Source organism: Ascidia mentula, chromosome 1, assembly GCF_947561715.1.
Source record: "Ascidia mentula chromosome 1, kaAscMent1.1, whole genome shotgun sequence".
Taxonomy (NCBI): domain Eukaryota; kingdom Metazoa; phylum Chordata; class Ascidiacea; order Phlebobranchia; family Ascidiidae; genus Ascidia; species Ascidia mentula.
Window position 1 is genome coordinate 8,224,231 of NC_138566.1, and position 16,016 is coordinate 8,240,246.

A 16,016-nucleotide genomic window follows, 5' to 3' on the forward strand; every position below is an offset into this window, starting at 1 on the left:
GCAGGAAGCCATACAACGAATCCTGACGTGACTTGATGATGTCACGGCGGCTGAGCAACAACAATCAACGTTCGCTCGTCGTCTCCTTTGTGACGTTAGCCGGCTGTGTTTATGTCTGTTATTAATGTTGCAGTTCCGCAAAACTGCGCTACTTGTTAAAAGAGTCGCTAATTGGATGGAAAAGCATGGCAGCTTTGTGGGCGCTTGCTGTTATACAGGAACTTGCGCGCACTGCCGCCAACAGCTTCCTTTCTGGTTGCTGATCATCGAGTGCTTCGAGTACTGATGGGTTCTTATCAATCTTGCACAATATACGTGTGACACACCAACCATATCTGTACAAATACATACCTCTCGCGGGAAATTGGCTAATTCGGATTTCCCATTCAATCAAATAGGATACGATTTATCATTTAGTGTAAGTTGCATGCATAGATTTTGTTTACATTAAATACGTGTATGATTGTACTGATAATATATTAACGGACCAAAATCTATTTCATGTTCATTTAAAGCGGAGTCTCACCAAACTTCGTACCACGGCTGAAAAAAAGGTGTTTACGTCGCAATGCTCGAGAAATCAATTTTGTTTTCTGAAACTCACGGCACTTTTGTAAAATTGTTTAGATTCTAAGAATTTGTGCTTGTAAAACCTTATACAAGGAGAAGAATTTTGGTAAAAATAATCTTGTAATGATGAATAGTCAATATACCCTGAGTGCTATAGCCCTTTGTGAAAACAGTTTTGTTGGTGACCTCAAATTAAAAAAATTGGTGTCAGCGATAGGATACTTTAACAACTCATATTGCTTGATTGTCAAAACCTTTCCGCCAAACGGCAGCTGTTGACGTAACAACCTTGATCAACAAGTCGCAGACACGGCCCGACACCGGAAGAAAACAATACGTTGCGTTTTTTTAATTATCCTTCCAAAAGGGGGCTTCGGCCAAGTGCGGTGACCTTTGTGGCGCATTTTACTGAGAAGTTTGGAAAACACCAGGTGCGGTTGATCATGGAAAGTGCCAAATTACTGGTTGAATTTCCAACATGTATAACTGCTGGAATTTGTTGACAATTAGGAAATCGCTTTGCAGTAATCCGCCAGCTCAATTGCTTCAGCGGAAGATAAGTTACTTTGATCCTTCAAACTTCGTTTGTTGCCACCGGACATGACCTACAGCTAATGAGCCAAATTGCCGGAACAAATATTGCATTGAAGTGGGGATTTTCTCCGGTCGCACGTCTGGTTTTGCCCCAAGACGTGTGAAGTTTCATAACCACGTAGGAACGTGACGTGTCCATGTCGAAAGACAAAAACAGGAACAATTTCTCGTTGCTGGTGTTCAGCCATTACCGCGAATTAAGTTGCACACACTTATGCAAGAGTGGTTGGCCGAACGGTTCTATGTCCGTCATCAATAAAGCTGACAGCAGCAGAACAACTGTATACTTACCAACTACATGAGATCCACTTATTGGATCTATAAAGCAGTTAACACGCTATCATCAGGGATGGCCACAGCAACCATTTCCATTTTGTTTCCGGCAGAAAGTTAATTTTTATTACGCTTTCTTGGGAAGGCAAACTGACGACAAACGACCACACAAAGCTACGGCGCAGGGAAGTCACACAACAAAAAGTATAGAACAGGTGGCCAAGTCAAAGAGGACAGCAGGCAATGTAATGGTGAGAATGCTTACGCACAATATCACATCACATTGCTGCAAATTTTCTAAACAAAGGGCGACAAATAAATAGGCAAAGCAAAATGTACTGTTTCTTACTGGAAAACCATCGTACGTACATTTCAGACTGGGCCGCCGCTTTGGGAGTACGGGGTAAAAACGTAGCGTGGAGTTTGCTGCAAGTTGGTGGGCACGGGCGCTCTGGCGCGGTAAGCGGCAACATTGGAAACCGGGTGCGTTTGCGAGACCATCAATACCGGTCGTGGCTGAACTGGGATGGCCATCGCCTGTGCAGGTACAGCTGCTTGGACAATCTGAACCGGCTGCGCTACAGGTACAGGAGCAACTATGGTGGGTACCAACTTCATGCGTTGAACGGGCTGCGGTTGCATGCTTGAGAGAGCAGTGGTAGCAGCCAACGCGGAAACGGGGACAGTCGATGTTTGAATGTGATTGAACGCCTGCGGTTGAGCGGTGGACGCAGATACCACTCGCGAATGCATGAAAGTCGGAAGTGGGATTTGGACGGATCCTTGAGGCAAAGAGCTATTAGCGGGAATGGATTGGCCGGTCGACACCAACACACCCGTGGCTGGTTTCTGGATGGTCGCAGTTTGGAGAGGCTGCTGCGGGACTACAGGGCGAGCAATGCTTACCACTCGAGGATTAACCTTTACTATAAACTTCCCAAGACTTCCAACGCCAGTCGCGGCAGAATTGCTTCGAATGTTGGCCGAGGACACTGACGCCGAAGTCAGTTGGCCGGTTTGGTTTGATAAAACTAAGTTGATAAGTTGCCCTGTGGGCTTGGTTATGTCAGTCGGGGTTGCCGAGTTGTTGGCATGAACTGACTGTTGAACGAGTTTGACAGACACAGGGTTGGTTACTATCGCCGGTTTTGCATCAACCCCGGACTGATGATTCTTGCTTGTTTCACCCGTTGATGAAGGCGTGACAGCAGCCGGAGGTTCATTGAGATTTGCAGCAGAACAAACAGATGTGACAGGTGGCGGTTGCTGTTTTTTGGGCGTTGGTTTCCTCAATATCGAAGCAACCGCGCGGCGGCGATTGCCTGTGAGTGAAATATGAGGAACCTTGTTTTCTACATTTTGAGATTGGGTTCGGCCAAACCTTGCTGTGAGGTCTTCAAAGCTGGCGGCTGGTTTCGTGTCGTTATCCACCCTCACAATTGGGGCGATACGACCGTCGTTAAAGCGAAGTGCAGGACAGACTTTGCCGTTCTGCAAACGGATGATGACGTTTTCCACAGTTTCGTTTTCCTGCACGCGATAAGTTGGCGAATCGGCAAGCAGCGAATTTTTCTTGCTGGGAGACCACGACACACTCTCGCTATAGTTTTCCTCCGTCTCTTCCTTCGCAACGCGCTGCCTTTTCTCTTTCTTTTGTTGGCGAAGAGCTTGTTGCATGGAGCGCCTTTTCTTGTCTTCCTGCTCCCTTGCGGCCTTACGCTGTTGCCTGGCAACTGCATCTTTAGCCAACACGCGATCGACAACTTCGGTAATTTCAGACTGGTCAGATCGGATGAGGGGGAGAAGGGAGGGACCCAACAAGCTGGTGTATTTTAATGCGAGGTAGAGGATTTTCCGAAACACCTACGAAAAATATTTCGAGTACAAATTATTGCCAGGGTTTTTTTGAAGCATCATCCCGCAGCAGCTTGCGCACTTTATAATTTTCAACTGAAATCGAAAAGCAACCATAAGGGCACCGTTTAGGTTTTGCCAAATTCTTTTTCATTGTTCTGTAGAACTCTCATGTTTAAGGACGCTGTTCCATCTTTCCGTTCAACACTTTTGATCATATTCTACAGGAAATTAAACTGGTGAGCACATCAACAATTGGTTAACCTTATTTTCTCGTTTGCTCCGTTGTCGTGTTCGTCTTTCGTTCAGACTCACAGCGCCACCTTCCAGTTCATCGTCTTGACGTTCCCTGGTTATAATTCGCTTCAAAGCGGCCACGTTGTCTGTTAAAACTTCCTCCAACTCTTCCATAGCGGCGGGCAACAGACGTTTTCGATCTGAACATTGATATGAAAACTCAGTAAAACAGTAACTGCCAAACAATAAATTCAAAAGCTCTTCTGGCAAAATGCGTGAAAAGGGGCAAAAAAGAGGGGGTAATCAAAGGGAAGACAAAAAGAATTTAAAAAAAAATTAAAGAGCTTTCAATTTATTGAATATTATGCCAGGTAGCGTCGGCAACAAACAGTAATTGTTATTTTTTTACATTTACCAGAAATCACAACCACATGTACAATGTTGTTGACTTGTGCAGCTAAAATATAAAAAAATATTTCTGCCCAAACAATATTGTGTAAAAATAATGAGAAAGACTTCAAATCGAAATCATTGCAAACTTTTTTTTGGCTTAAAGAATATCTTCTACCTTCATCATTTTCATCATACATGTGTGATGTTGGAAGTGATTGAGAGAGATCATCATCGGAGGACTCACAAACATAATCCTCATCTTCCTCATATCTCTTGGGCTTCCTTCTGGATCTCCTTAATTCCCTGTCACTTCCTGAATCACTCTCTTCCACGTATAAAGGATTGGGTGTCCCCGATCGTGTTGAGGAGTTTTCCATTGAAAGAAGAGCATTCTAAATGCAGGTGCAACTCTTTACCAATGATATAGTGTTAAAACAAACAGAATATTAACCAGGGGATTCATTAATGTGCGTTACCTTGTTTGATATTTCTTCCTCCCAAGGGTCACCTCTGAAGTCAACACTGTTAAAAGCATTTCCTGTGGTTGCCTTGTGAACAATTTCATCATGTTCTTTCTTCAGTCTGATTTTGACATCAAATCTTGCCTTTTCCAGCTTTGTTTCAAATGGCAGGAGCTCGTTTAACAGCCAACGCAGACGCTCTAACAGTGACGATATATTTCGAATGACGATTGATGGCTAAAAAACATTTAAAATACTGAAATTACCTTATTTAAATACGTTTTATTTAAATTATAGTTTTTAAATTCTGTAATACCTGAAACATTAATCATATATTGGACTGGATTAAAACCTATGCAAAGTGAAAAAAACAATGCAAAACCACTTTTACTGGTACTACCTTTTTAACTTTAACAGCTTTGGATTTCTCTTTATCGATGGTCAGTATTAGATCATGTAATGCACTGATACTGTCACACACCATTTCAAAATCCACAGACCCAAAGTCCGAGACTGGCTCCTGCATTTAATTATTTCTTTCTAATTAAATAAAATTGTTTGTTTGTTTCTACTCTATGATAAATAAATAAATAAATAAATAAACAAAATTTAGATAACTCACACAGAAAGCACTTGCTTTAAAAACAACTATGTCTGGAAATGAATTCCAGATTAAGCATGGTTGAGGTAAGGTGCTTTTGTCTGTTGGTTAAAACATTTTGCTTCTTTATAGAAACATTACAAACCTCTATTTCAATAGGTTTTCTTGATTTCCTCAGTGGTTTTCTTCCACGCTTCCTTGGGGAGTTAACTACTTTTGGTTTCTTTTCTTCTTCCACTTCACCGTCAACCATCATCTTGCTGTAGTTGACAGTTGTCCGCTTTCGCAAGCTGCGTCTTACTTCTTGGAATGGTTCAGGCGTTGATTGCCTTAAAAGTAGTAGTTTAGTGTATTTAATGTAAAACAAACACAACAGGGTTTTCTCCAGTATAAAATATCTACCGATGCGTTTTCCCGCGCTTTTTACGTGTGGGTGAATACGGAACATCATTTTCCTCCTCTGTAATCACAGAGACAACTTCACCTTGACTGTTACAGGAATCACTTATAATGGAAGAATCAATTTCAGTATGAATATGTGCATTGTTAGTTGTTGGTGACGGGGAAGGTAACATTGATTCTTTTTTCAAAGATCCATCATCACTTTTATGCATAACAGTTTCAATGGCAGAATTGTTTAAAACAGTAGTTGCTACATCTTCACAGGTGGTGTTCACTTCTTTTACATCTTCAACAGATAAACTGTCTGCACTTTTGTCTTCACAGTAAGAAGAGATGATGCTATTTTCTGATAGAGGTTGTGGAATGTCTACAGACATATTTGTGGGATTGTCGTCGCATACACCTTCGACAGGTTCACAAACAGTTTCGTTCAGATCAGTTGTGGAAACATTCACTATTTCATTGTCAGATTTATCTGAGGCAGCTGGGCTGTGTGGTTCTGCAGGTGAATAAAGCTGATGTTGTTGATTTGTGGTGTCATTTGACTGATCTGCACATGTGGTTTCAGGTGGTGGGCATTCGGTAAACTTAAAACTGCCAAACTGTCGATGTCTATAAATTCTGACATCATCGCCACAGAATTGGGGGAAATAAATGTAAACATTTCCTTCAACATCCTCTCCAAGATCCATGGGTCGAAGCTAAACAGCATTTTAAGTAAATTTCACATTTTTAGTTGTGCAATAAAGCATCTCAAAAAAGTTACTCACTTGTTCAGCAGGCAAAGCAGCAATATTGTTCTGAACACTTTGTGTCGTTGTTTGATTGTCACAAAGAGCCTTTACAGGACAAGATAATATGTCAAAAGTAAGCATGGGAAATTGGGAAAGCAACTTACTTTGATAATGTGCGCTTTTTGATTGTATGATAGGTCTCTGAATGATTTACTATCACCATTGTCAGTGACGAAAGGATTTTTCCATGACATAGCCTCAAAGAAAGAAGTGCTAAGACACAGTTTATCAGCGGCAACAACAAATGAAAAATGCTTCATGACAATTTCAAACCACTTTATTAGTTTCAATTTCAGTCGACGATTCCAAACACTAAAAAGAAATCATACATTAGCAATAGTGCCGATAATGTTTTTTATAGTGAGCTGCAGTCAGTCTAACAGGTTTCATCAGTGCAGCTTTGGTGTTACTTACAATGATCTTGTCAGCTAAAAAGATCTCACCATACCTGCACTGATGAGACCTATTAGGTCTGTAGCTCACTAAAAAGAAAAGTTATCAATCAAGATGCAAATCATACATGTAAGAGGATGGCTTAATTGTGATAGCATACCTGTAAGTCATTGGTGGCCTTTGATTAATAAGGTTGCGCTCATAGTAAGTGCTGAGGAATGAAGTCATGAGTTTGGCAAGATATAAAGAGTCGCTAGGTATGAGTAGACCCATCTCCAGGTTGTACATACTCAGCTCAGGCAATCTCAAAACTCCCTCATTTAAATTTAGAAACAAACCTTAAAACAACAGGTTTTGATTTATATCTTTCTATAATTGCCAACATGCAAATATACACAACGCAATACCAATTTGTTTTTAAACTATCTTAAAAAACAGGATACACATATTACCAATTTCTGGCAACACTGGACAGGTTTTTATTGTCTCCATGTTCTCAGATGTTTCCAGGCCATTAACAAACACAGCAGCAACTTGTTGATACAGAAGTTGTTGCTGTTTTCGTTCTCGATAGCTGGCCTGCTTTTCATCCTCTGCCATTATAGCCTCCTCACAGCGCACAAAGTCAAACACTAGATGGGGCTGATTGTCAAAGTCATTGCCATTAAAAATGTCCCGTAATCCATTTGAACCAAGTTTTCTGAAGAGTTAAAATTAGAATTGCAAATGAAAAAGGTCCCAAAAACTTATTACAAACCTAGCAGCAGGGTCTGCAACAAAACTCTCATTTACTTTTGTTGAGAACCTTCCATCTGAAGTTTTAGCAATGGTGGCACTTTGTTGAATTTCTCTGAAAAAATATCAAAGATCACAACTATTTTCGATGTAGGATTTTATTTCCTACTCACCGACTGAGTAAGCCTAGTTTGCTCTCAAAAAACATTTCCAAACGCTTTGCTTTTTTGGATATGGGATGGTCTGTTGTATTATACCTGACAATCGATAAAGCTTGAAAAGAATAATTTTACATCAGAGAATTTCAAACAAACCTATAGCAGTTTTCAATCATTTTTCGAAAATCTTTGGCTATTTCCACAAATAATTTGTATTTATTTTCTTCAATCTTTTGTAAGATTTTATTAAGCCACATTGGTTCCTTGATTTTAAGTTCGTAGTCCCACAGACCCAGGCCCTCTGTGTCTACTGGCTCCATAAACGGCCAACAAATGGTTCTACAGAATACAAACTTTGTGTTACATGACAACAACACCACAGTGCACAAAAATGAAAACTTGCCTGTTTTGTTTAATTATTTCATTTATTATCCTTTGTCCACAAAAAACTTCAGACAATTTTTCATCTTCACAAGTTTTAATTTCAGTACAGTTGTGTGGAACTTCTTCTGATACATCTTCAGCAAAATCCTGCTTCGAATTTTCATCATCCATAACAGGGTAATTTAATTTCTGGTATATTAATCATGCCACAGTAACTACAATTTATAATGGAATATACTATACTATTTGGGAGTTTAAAGTTCTAATACAAGAAATGAAAAATTGCTATAGTTTGCTTTAGCCTACATGTTAGATTGATAAAATCATTTTTTCTGATGACAAAGGATAATAACAAGGTAAACAACTAGACAAATATGCTTAAACGCAACAAAACACCAAAATACGTGTTTTTTAACGTATATTGTTTTTAATTTGCATTAGGAATTGCCCTTTGGCATTGGCATAAACTTCCGTTCTTTGGTTGCTGCAAGTGGAAAACACGCAAGGTTGGATGAATGAAAATAATGCCACTGTCATTCCAGTAGGTAAACAGTTCAATGCGTATTATAACATAGTCTATTCTCCCGCCAAAAGCAATCGAAAATATTATAAATATCTGTATAATTTATTCAATTCACGTGTTTTACGGTGCTTGGCATTTAAATTGAAAACAAAGATATCGAAATAAATAATAATCTTGCCCCGCTACGACGAAAGTCACTCAAGCGTATCTCGTTTTACAACGATTGGCATGCCCTAAACCTCAACTGTGAAAAAAGTTTTTCTTTAAATTTAATAATAAAGATTAACCACCACACACGTCATTAACATGCATAGCAAATCCCGATTTCATCCTCATTACTAATGGAACATATATATGGGCCCAGGGCATGTCATTCGTAGCAGGAACGGGCCCAGGGAGAGCGGAACCCGATTTGAAAGTGATGCCCGGCCTATATTTCACTCCAAAAAATTATCACAATTGGCATAATTGGAAAATTTTTACGTTTTTTTTCCTTCAGGTACACTATATTCAGCGCGGGGTCCCTTTTCAGTGCGGGAGCACGATTTGGTCGAATGTACCAAGGAAAAACGCCTTAGAATTTTCATTCGAAAAAAGTGACTTCTTTTTTAGCTACATCTAATGGTGATCGTGCCACAGCAGTTGTACGTCTAAGAACATTTCACGGCAGAGTGGTAAACTTCGCCAGTTCCAGTTTCCTTCTGAAAATTGAAGTTCTCTAAGCTGTATGGCCACATTTCAATGGACTTCAAAATGAAAGGCTTATTTTGTTTTCTACTCCTGGCACCGTTTCATTCCTACCAAGAGCCGGGCTGCGAATTCAGTTCGGACAAAACATCAAGGACATTTATTACGAAACAAAAAGAAGAAACAGTGAGTCAATAAGGAAACAACAACATGACAAGTGAAATGCAACTTGAAGGAAGCCAACAGGTTTTACTGTTCCAGTAGCACCAAAAATAATTTCTCCACTTTTGCATGCAAAGCTGTCCGTTGAGCGGTGCATAAGATGTGCTTGAAGCGTGCTGTGATGCGTAAAGCGTGAAAGCGGGATCGACTCGACTGCTACTGCTGCTGTTACTGCGGGGCCAGCGGAAGCGGGCGGACAAGTTGGCCTGGACTTGCACATATACGCCGCCCAGTGAATGGATTGATTAGGGAGGAAAATGCATTGGGAGCAGGGAATCAAAAACTGGGTCCGGGTGAACGGAAATCTCCAACCTCTCGTCCAACCATCTGTACAGCTTGGGCAACGCCACCTGCCGGTGAAAAAGATGAATTGTGTTCTTCCATGATCAACAGTCTCAAAATAATTTGATTATAGTACAACGAACTATACTATTTTTGCCTAATCTGTAACAAATATTCACATCGTTTCAATACTCATCTGTAAGAAGAGTATAATTTCTACCCCAAACATAATACAAAAACAGTGCGCAAAGTAGGTTGCCGTGCCATTATGGACTTTCTGTCCCAACGACGAAATGTCACGAAAGGCCCAACCCAAGGAAATTCTCTCTGCAGACACTCGTTGTACTCGACCCGTGACGTCAACATCACGTCACGGTAATAAGAAGAGCGCCAAACGTCAGTTTTTACTTTCGCAAATCTCTTTATCTAGCGATTATTTTGAGGAGCATCAGGGGCAGAACGCTCCCGAATTCCGACACTTCACTCTCCCAGAAGCTCCACACAAACGTTACAGGTTTTTAGCGTTTGCTTCAGAAGGCAAGAGTCGCACGGTCTACTGAAAATCGCCGGTATTGGCCCATAATATGCCTTCGCATGCTTTTGTCGCCACAAACGACTAAAAACCGGTTAAGTGGGGTTTGTTTAAACTTTATATAGCGGTCAGTTCGTCCGTGACTGACCTTGTTTGCACATAATCAATCAAGATGCTGCCAGGCGTTATCGTGCAGAACTGGTGACCAGTACTGGGTTTACGGCGATAAGTGGAAAACCTCTAAAAAACTGACTTTTTTAGTTAGGGTTCTTGAGGCCATTTGCTTCCATGTTTTACCTCAAACAATTCTTGCAAACAATATGTAAAACAATTAGGAAAGAATTTCTAATGGCGATGTAAAGCGTGCTCACAAATCATACTTATGTGTGTAACGAATCATGGGAGTTACATAAATAAGAATAGAACAAAAAAAAATTAAATCTGTTGGGACCATACAAGCAGCGAATTCGAAAATCGCTAAAAGCCTTTCTAGAATTATTCACCAACCTTTCGTCGTGCGGCTGCACTCAGCCTGCTTAACGTCTGTGCAAGGGACAAAATTCAAACCACATCAAGGCGTCGGAACATTCCACACATTTTTGCCACGAACCTCTTGCAAAGTTGTCGCGGAGGCCGTTGTCAAGTTATAAATTCTGTGCGACATCACATAGCCACGGGCCTAAACGGTTCAATTGCGCGCACGCCTAATTCAGCGTAACTGGAAACGTCAAAAGGCACAGTGACGTCACGGTGTCATTGGAACTCTCAACAACTTTCTATTTTCCGATGTGGGAGGGGCTTTTAAGCGCAAAAAGGCAACGAATTCTCACAGCGTTGTTATTTTGGTTCTGCAAACAACCACAGGTAAACATTCGCGTTGTTCACATGGGAAAATATTCGGCTGCTTACAAACCACGAATGCATTATGGGAAGATTTAACTGCAAAGAATTTTCACTTTTGGGCTTTTCGGGTGAATCAAGTGTGAACATGTTGTCGTTTTGTTCAGAACTAACATTTTTCAGGTGTCGCGTACAATTTTCATAGTCGACATATTTCACAATTCGGACCTATACACAAGTTATACCAGCCACCAATCTAATTTCAACCCAAGGCGCAAACGTAATTTCATAGGACACGATAATAGTTGGGTTTGAAAGGGACGGCGCCAGTCCAAACAACGGTTTTAGCACGGCGTGAGATCAGCGAAATGCGTCACTTCACTAAGCCACGACCCCTGTGGGATGCGGCTTTCAATTACACGTGGGCTTAAACGTGTTTCGCATTAAATAGCATAAAATCCTATCGAGCCGACAAGATCTTACCGTGTCAACAGATGTCAGCTCGTCGAGATCGTTGATAAGTTTCGTGGCGAGATGTTCCGTTATCAGCACCTGAAGCCACGATCCACGCGCAGCATAAGGGTTCCGCTCGTCAACGAACGCGCCCTCCACTCCTGGACAAGCATAAGCAAATATTATGCAATAATAAAGCAACACGCACAGGTCAATATTTGTCAACTGCTATGTAGGTGGCTGGCCCTGTGGCGTACGCAGAAGCGTCGCGGCTACATTGAAGAGGTTATGATATGTATTAAGCCTGTGTTCAAAATTAATAAAATTGGAACAACGTGACCGTGGCTCATTTTATATTCATATAATCCTCCAGGGTTGCCAACTATAGGGAGAATTCATTTTTTGTATCTAGCTCAGCATGGTATGGTTATATATGCTATTATGCTAGTAACTAGTAAATGGGGGGTCGCCAAAAACGCAATAACGGAAATATGCAAAAATCAGACGGTTCGAACGGGTGTTTTGAGCAAGAAACCGATCATTAGCACTCGCGTCGATCTTGCTTTACCGTGAAAACTGCATGGTTGCATTTCTCATATAAATGGATGTAATAAATCTTACGCACGAAGACATGTTGGCAGGAAGGTATATTTTGCTGCGCGTATACCTAAGATCAATGAAACCGCAGCCGACCGAGCGTAAACACCCTGACAGCATGCGCTTAGTTCCAGCAAAGTGGACACATGCTTTTTGTTATTATGATGGAATGTCACACTCGGAATGCTTATAATTTAGAAACCCATGCGAAACCAACTTAAGTACAGTATAACCGATAAAACACGAAGCTAAAGTTGATATAGAGCTCTCTTCATGATTATTATGAAGGTCAACGTACTTAAAACAGTGCCCTCCTAAATTATAACTTCTTTTAAATCTAACTGAGCAAAAACAAACTAAATGCCAAATACCCATGCGCTTCAAACACTTGATTTTTCAAGATCATTTAAATCACGATTATTAGTTACTGGCAAGTTTTACATCGTAATCCGCCCGATCGAACCGCGTATCCAGTCTGTTTTGATCGAAAAGGCGCACCCAGCCTGTTTACCTGTTGCAACAAACGTAATGGCCGTGTCGCCATTTACACTTTTAAACGTGAAGTGGCGACCGTGAAGGATCCTTCCTCTACAAGCGAGGGAGAGAAGGGTGGCGGCTTCTGGATTAAACTTCAAGTGGACGGCATCCAAGTTGCGCGTATACACGAAATCATGTCCCCCTTCTCCGTCATGCTGCCTGTCACTTTAAAATGGAACGTGGAAGTTTAAACCATTGAATTTTTTGACGTTCCCCAAAATGTCCCAAGCAGTAAAAGACTTGAAAAAGAGCACGATAGTCGAACTTACGAGTCATTTGACGTTGGTATTCGCTGCGTTTTCGCTTTTACGAGTCCTTCCAGAAACGCATCCTTGATTTGATTCGAAACTAAAATTTAAAACACAATGTCAGCTTTCAGCCACACATTTAAGATACGCTGATAACATTCAATTACGTCTATGGTATACGAATCCTTGTTGTATTATATTTGAAAAGTTGTACGTCTCACAGCAAAAATACATGTTTTTTTTAGTGTTTTACCCTTGTACACTTACCTTCTTGTGACAACATTGGTGGTCGGTGTATTTCATCTGTGTTTGCATACATAGGAGAATCTGATGAATCGATCCACGTACATTTGGCACTCACTCCACTCAAATTTGAGCCACTATTTTGAATGCCCTCATCAACCTTGTCCTGATGAAAAATAGTGTTTGTAAACATGAACTAAACAGTGGGTCTGTTTCAAGATATTCATTTTGTTGATAGTAATTTGTAAATATTTAACTAGTTGTTGCCGTGAGATGTGTTTCAGTTATGTTTGCTTGTCTCTGAAATTGCCTGACCAATCCTGTGTGCGCCTTGTTGCAACTCACTTACCTTACAGCACTAATGATGAACATGGCAGTGTTCGGAACGTTTTCGCCACTATGTTTAGCAAATTAGCTATGACTTTTCTATTTCATGTATTCAACTAAACATTCATTGCAAATGTTTTAACTTTTACCTGCAAGGATGGTTCAAGGTCAAATATTGTTTCTCCTCTTCTCATATCAGTGACAAGCCATGGTCCACCAGCTCTGAATACATTTTGCAAAAACAAATACGAAAATCCTTTACAGATCAAATAAACAGCTAATACATGGTCAAAAACCTTATTTTGTCATGGTCGTATTTTGGGTTTTATCACAAACTTATTGTTAACTTACAATGAATTAGGAATGACTTTTAATAAAATATCACACTGAAAATATTTGTTCCACTTAATTTCTGTATCAAATATCACAGAAGGGGGATATCTCATATGGTCAAATGGATGTACACTTACAAAGGAATAGTTTTTAATAGCTCAACAACTCCAGGCCCATTCCATTGTTGGGCTGCCTTCAATTCTTCTGCGCATACTCCCACAACCTACAGAATAACAAGTTTTTTTTTACTGGCAGAAAGTCAGTATTAAGCATGATGGAATTCAATCTTGCCTGAATGAAGGAAACAAATCCAGTAGGAGTGGTGATCATAGAAAGTTGTGGGTCATCTGTCATTAACATGTGTTGCAGACGTGAGTCACTGTTGTCAAGGGGGGCATGCCATGAAACATGATCACCACTATACAAGGCATTTTCTACACATCAAATGTATAGGTATCATAACCATAAGATCAGGAATTTTACAATTTTAAAATTAGTTGTATTTCATCACCACTTGACTGCAGCCCTTGGGAAATTTTATTAAATCTACAGTTTATTGGCATAATCTCTTAAGTGACATTTGCTTATTAATGGACCTGACTGAAAGACATAGCGCGCTAATGCCTGGAGCAATTCAGCCGGCCAAGTGGGTGGTCCACCATCGCCAGCCTCTTTCTTCAGTCTCATGGTTAACTCAAATCCAAATCCACTGGGACCTCCATTGTTTGCAGTCCTGGGAATAGCAAAGCATGTAATTTCAACCTATTTCATAACTTCCCAGTAACCATAACAGTGGCTTAACTGGTAAAGTCATGTAAAGTAGACACAATCTTTTTACTCACGGGTGGACTCTTCCATCTCCATGTAAATCAGAAAAGCCAAAAGTAATGTAATGCCAATGCTCTGGTATGTTTCTGTTGGGGTCTCCCTTATTGTAGTACATGGAAACATAATCCAGAGGATCAGGGCCACCCAGCCTGAATAATAGATCTTTTTTTATATAATTTGTAAAGGAGGGCTATTGGATATTTCAATGGTACTTTAGTTGTGGCCCAGTTACATGCTAAAACAGTGCTAATAAATGTTTGATTACGATCTTTCAGCACACCATAATAATTATACAGAGCACACAAAAAAGTAAACAATTAACTCACCAGTATTTAATTACAGCAGTTACTTGAAGAGGGTTTTGTTGGTCTGGATAAACTCGTCGACATGCTTGATATATTGCACTTAAACCAGGCGGTGGGTTTGGCACCATGTTGTGTGAACTGTTTGGCAACCTGGGTGACTTTGCGTTCTCTTGAGAAACAAATATTCCAGCCATTGGCTAGGGACTTAAAACAGAACAATATGGTTCAATCCTGGAGCATTCCATTGTAGGATAAACCTGCAACAAAGCATTATGTTTAATCAACTGTGTTAATCAGGCATAATCTCACTCAATATCCAACATAATTTCGTTGTTTTCAATAAGGCAGATAAAATAAAAGACTTACTCAAAAAGTAAGCCATAACATAAAAGACACACTTGTTTTTAAAAAAGACACTACGCATGTACAATAATTGAAGTACACTGAACTAAATCTAAACAGTAGAACATGTCGCAAATCTGCGCTTACAGCGGAGATTCTTTCGTCACATACAGTTTCCATAGAAAACATCACACTATCCTACCCAGTACCTACTAACCTGCTCACTCACATTCGGTGAACAGCATCAACCGGTCCACTCAACTGTGTGCAACCAGGACACCAGAGCAGTGTTTTGCCAGACCACCCAAGACGAGCCTGCCGCAGAAGAAAGGCTGTGTTATGCGTCGATTCGCACGAAACGTGGGCTTAGTTACAAATAAACCCGAGCCTGCGCAGACATTTGTTTACTTTTTACAGGCGGCTCAAAATGAGATTAAAGCGCTGCGGAAACTTTTTCTGCGCACTTCACGCCTCGCTTGACTTGCTCAGTCCAACCCTTAATTGTCAGAGTGCGACCAAACTCAGCAATTCAGATTTTTCGTCGTTGGTAGTACCCACTGATTTATGACGGCTGAAAATGCATTGCGCCATGGAAAGGGGGGAACCAGACACGTAAATAGCTGCAATATGTCTTCGTATGCTCTATATGTCACTTTAAACGACTACGACAATAAAACATGACAAACGAATGTGCAAACCCAGTTTACTTCAAGATCCAGACACGCCGGCGCCATCGGGCCACCGACATCGTTGATATTCCAAACTAAACTGGGCGCTTTTTGACAGTTTTCTTGTCTTTACATTCGTAACATCCCTTTCATATATCGGTACACAGATGGAAAAATACAAAGAAAATGGCCTACTGTAA

The 16,016-nt window shown here is 40.6% G+C and overlaps 2 protein-coding genes across 3 annotated transcripts; both read right to left on the minus strand.

The window, feature by feature from the left end:
* Positions 1–1,582: 1,582 nt before the first annotated feature.
* LOC145896844 (uncharacterized) lies at positions 1,583–8,110 on the minus strand. The gene is made up of 15 exons (XM_082985131.1): positions 7,869–8,110; positions 7,622–7,804; positions 7,481–7,564; positions 7,330–7,422; positions 7,025–7,272; positions 6,733–6,910; positions 6,284–6,491; positions 6,156–6,224; positions 5,386–6,086; positions 5,129–5,312; positions 4,783–4,902; positions 4,398–4,619; positions 4,097–4,313; positions 3,556–3,728; positions 1,583–3,300 (listed from the first exon to the last, which is right to left on the minus strand). Exons 1-15 carry the CDS (start codon positions 8,018–8,020, stop codon positions 1,810–1,812), a joined length of 4,323 nt encoding a protein of 1,440 aa, XP_082841257.1. The 5' UTR covers positions 8,021–8,110; the 3' UTR covers positions 1,583–1,809.
* A 1,094-nt stretch (positions 8,111–9,204) lies between these two features.
* On the minus strand, positions 9,205–15,574 carry LOC145891562 (suppressor of fused homolog). 2 transcript variants are annotated; one of them, XM_082981938.1, is made up of 12 exons: positions 15,378–15,574; positions 14,828–15,063; positions 14,516–14,650; positions 14,270–14,406; positions 13,965–14,107; positions 13,811–13,896; positions 13,490–13,562; positions 13,038–13,179; positions 12,792–12,870; positions 12,497–12,687; positions 11,419–11,549; positions 9,205–9,631 (listed from the first exon to the last, which is right to left on the minus strand). In XM_082981938.1, the coding sequence occupies exons 2-12, from the start codon at positions 14,998–15,000 to the stop codon at positions 9,527–9,529; spliced, it is 1,395 nt and encodes a 464-aa protein (XP_082838064.1). In that variant the 5' UTR covers positions 15,001–15,063; positions 15,378–15,574; the 3' UTR covers positions 9,205–9,526. The 2 variants fall into 2 exon arrangements, with proteins under 2 accessions (XP_082838064.1, XP_082838063.1); XM_082981937.1 differs by having other exon boundaries at positions 15,366–15,574.
* Positions 15,575–16,016: the final 442 nt, after the last annotated feature.

What these genes read in the sequence shown, in the direction of transcription:
- LOC145896844 (XM_082985131.1), bottom strand. Translation starts at nt 8,020, where the DNA reads ATGGATGATGAAAATTCGAAGCAGGATTTTGCTGAAGATGTATCAGAA. An exon ending in TCCAGTGTTGCCAGAAATTG is followed by an intron (nt 6,911 to 7,024) that starts GTAATATGTGTA and finishes TGTTGTTTTAAG; the next exon opens with GTTTGTTTCTAAATTTAAAT. An exon ending in AAAAAGCGCACATTATCAAA is followed by an intron (nt 6,225 to 6,283) that starts GTAAGTTGCTTT and finishes TGTCCTGTAAAG; the next exon opens with GCTCTTTGTGACAATCAAAC.
- LOC145891562 (XM_082981938.1), bottom strand. Translation starts at nt 15,000, where the DNA reads ATGGCTGGAATATTTGTTTCTCAAGAGAACGCAAAGTCACCCAGGTTG. An exon ending in GATTTGTTTCCTTCATTCAG is followed by an intron (nt 13,897 to 13,964) that starts GCAAGATTGAAT and finishes GTTATTCTGTAG; the next exon opens with GTTGTGGGAGTATGCGCAGA. An exon ending in AGCTGACATCTGTTGACACG is followed by an intron (nt 9,632 to 11,418) that starts GTAAGATCTTGT and finishes TTTCACCGGCAG; the next exon opens with GTGGCGTTGCCCAAGCTGTA.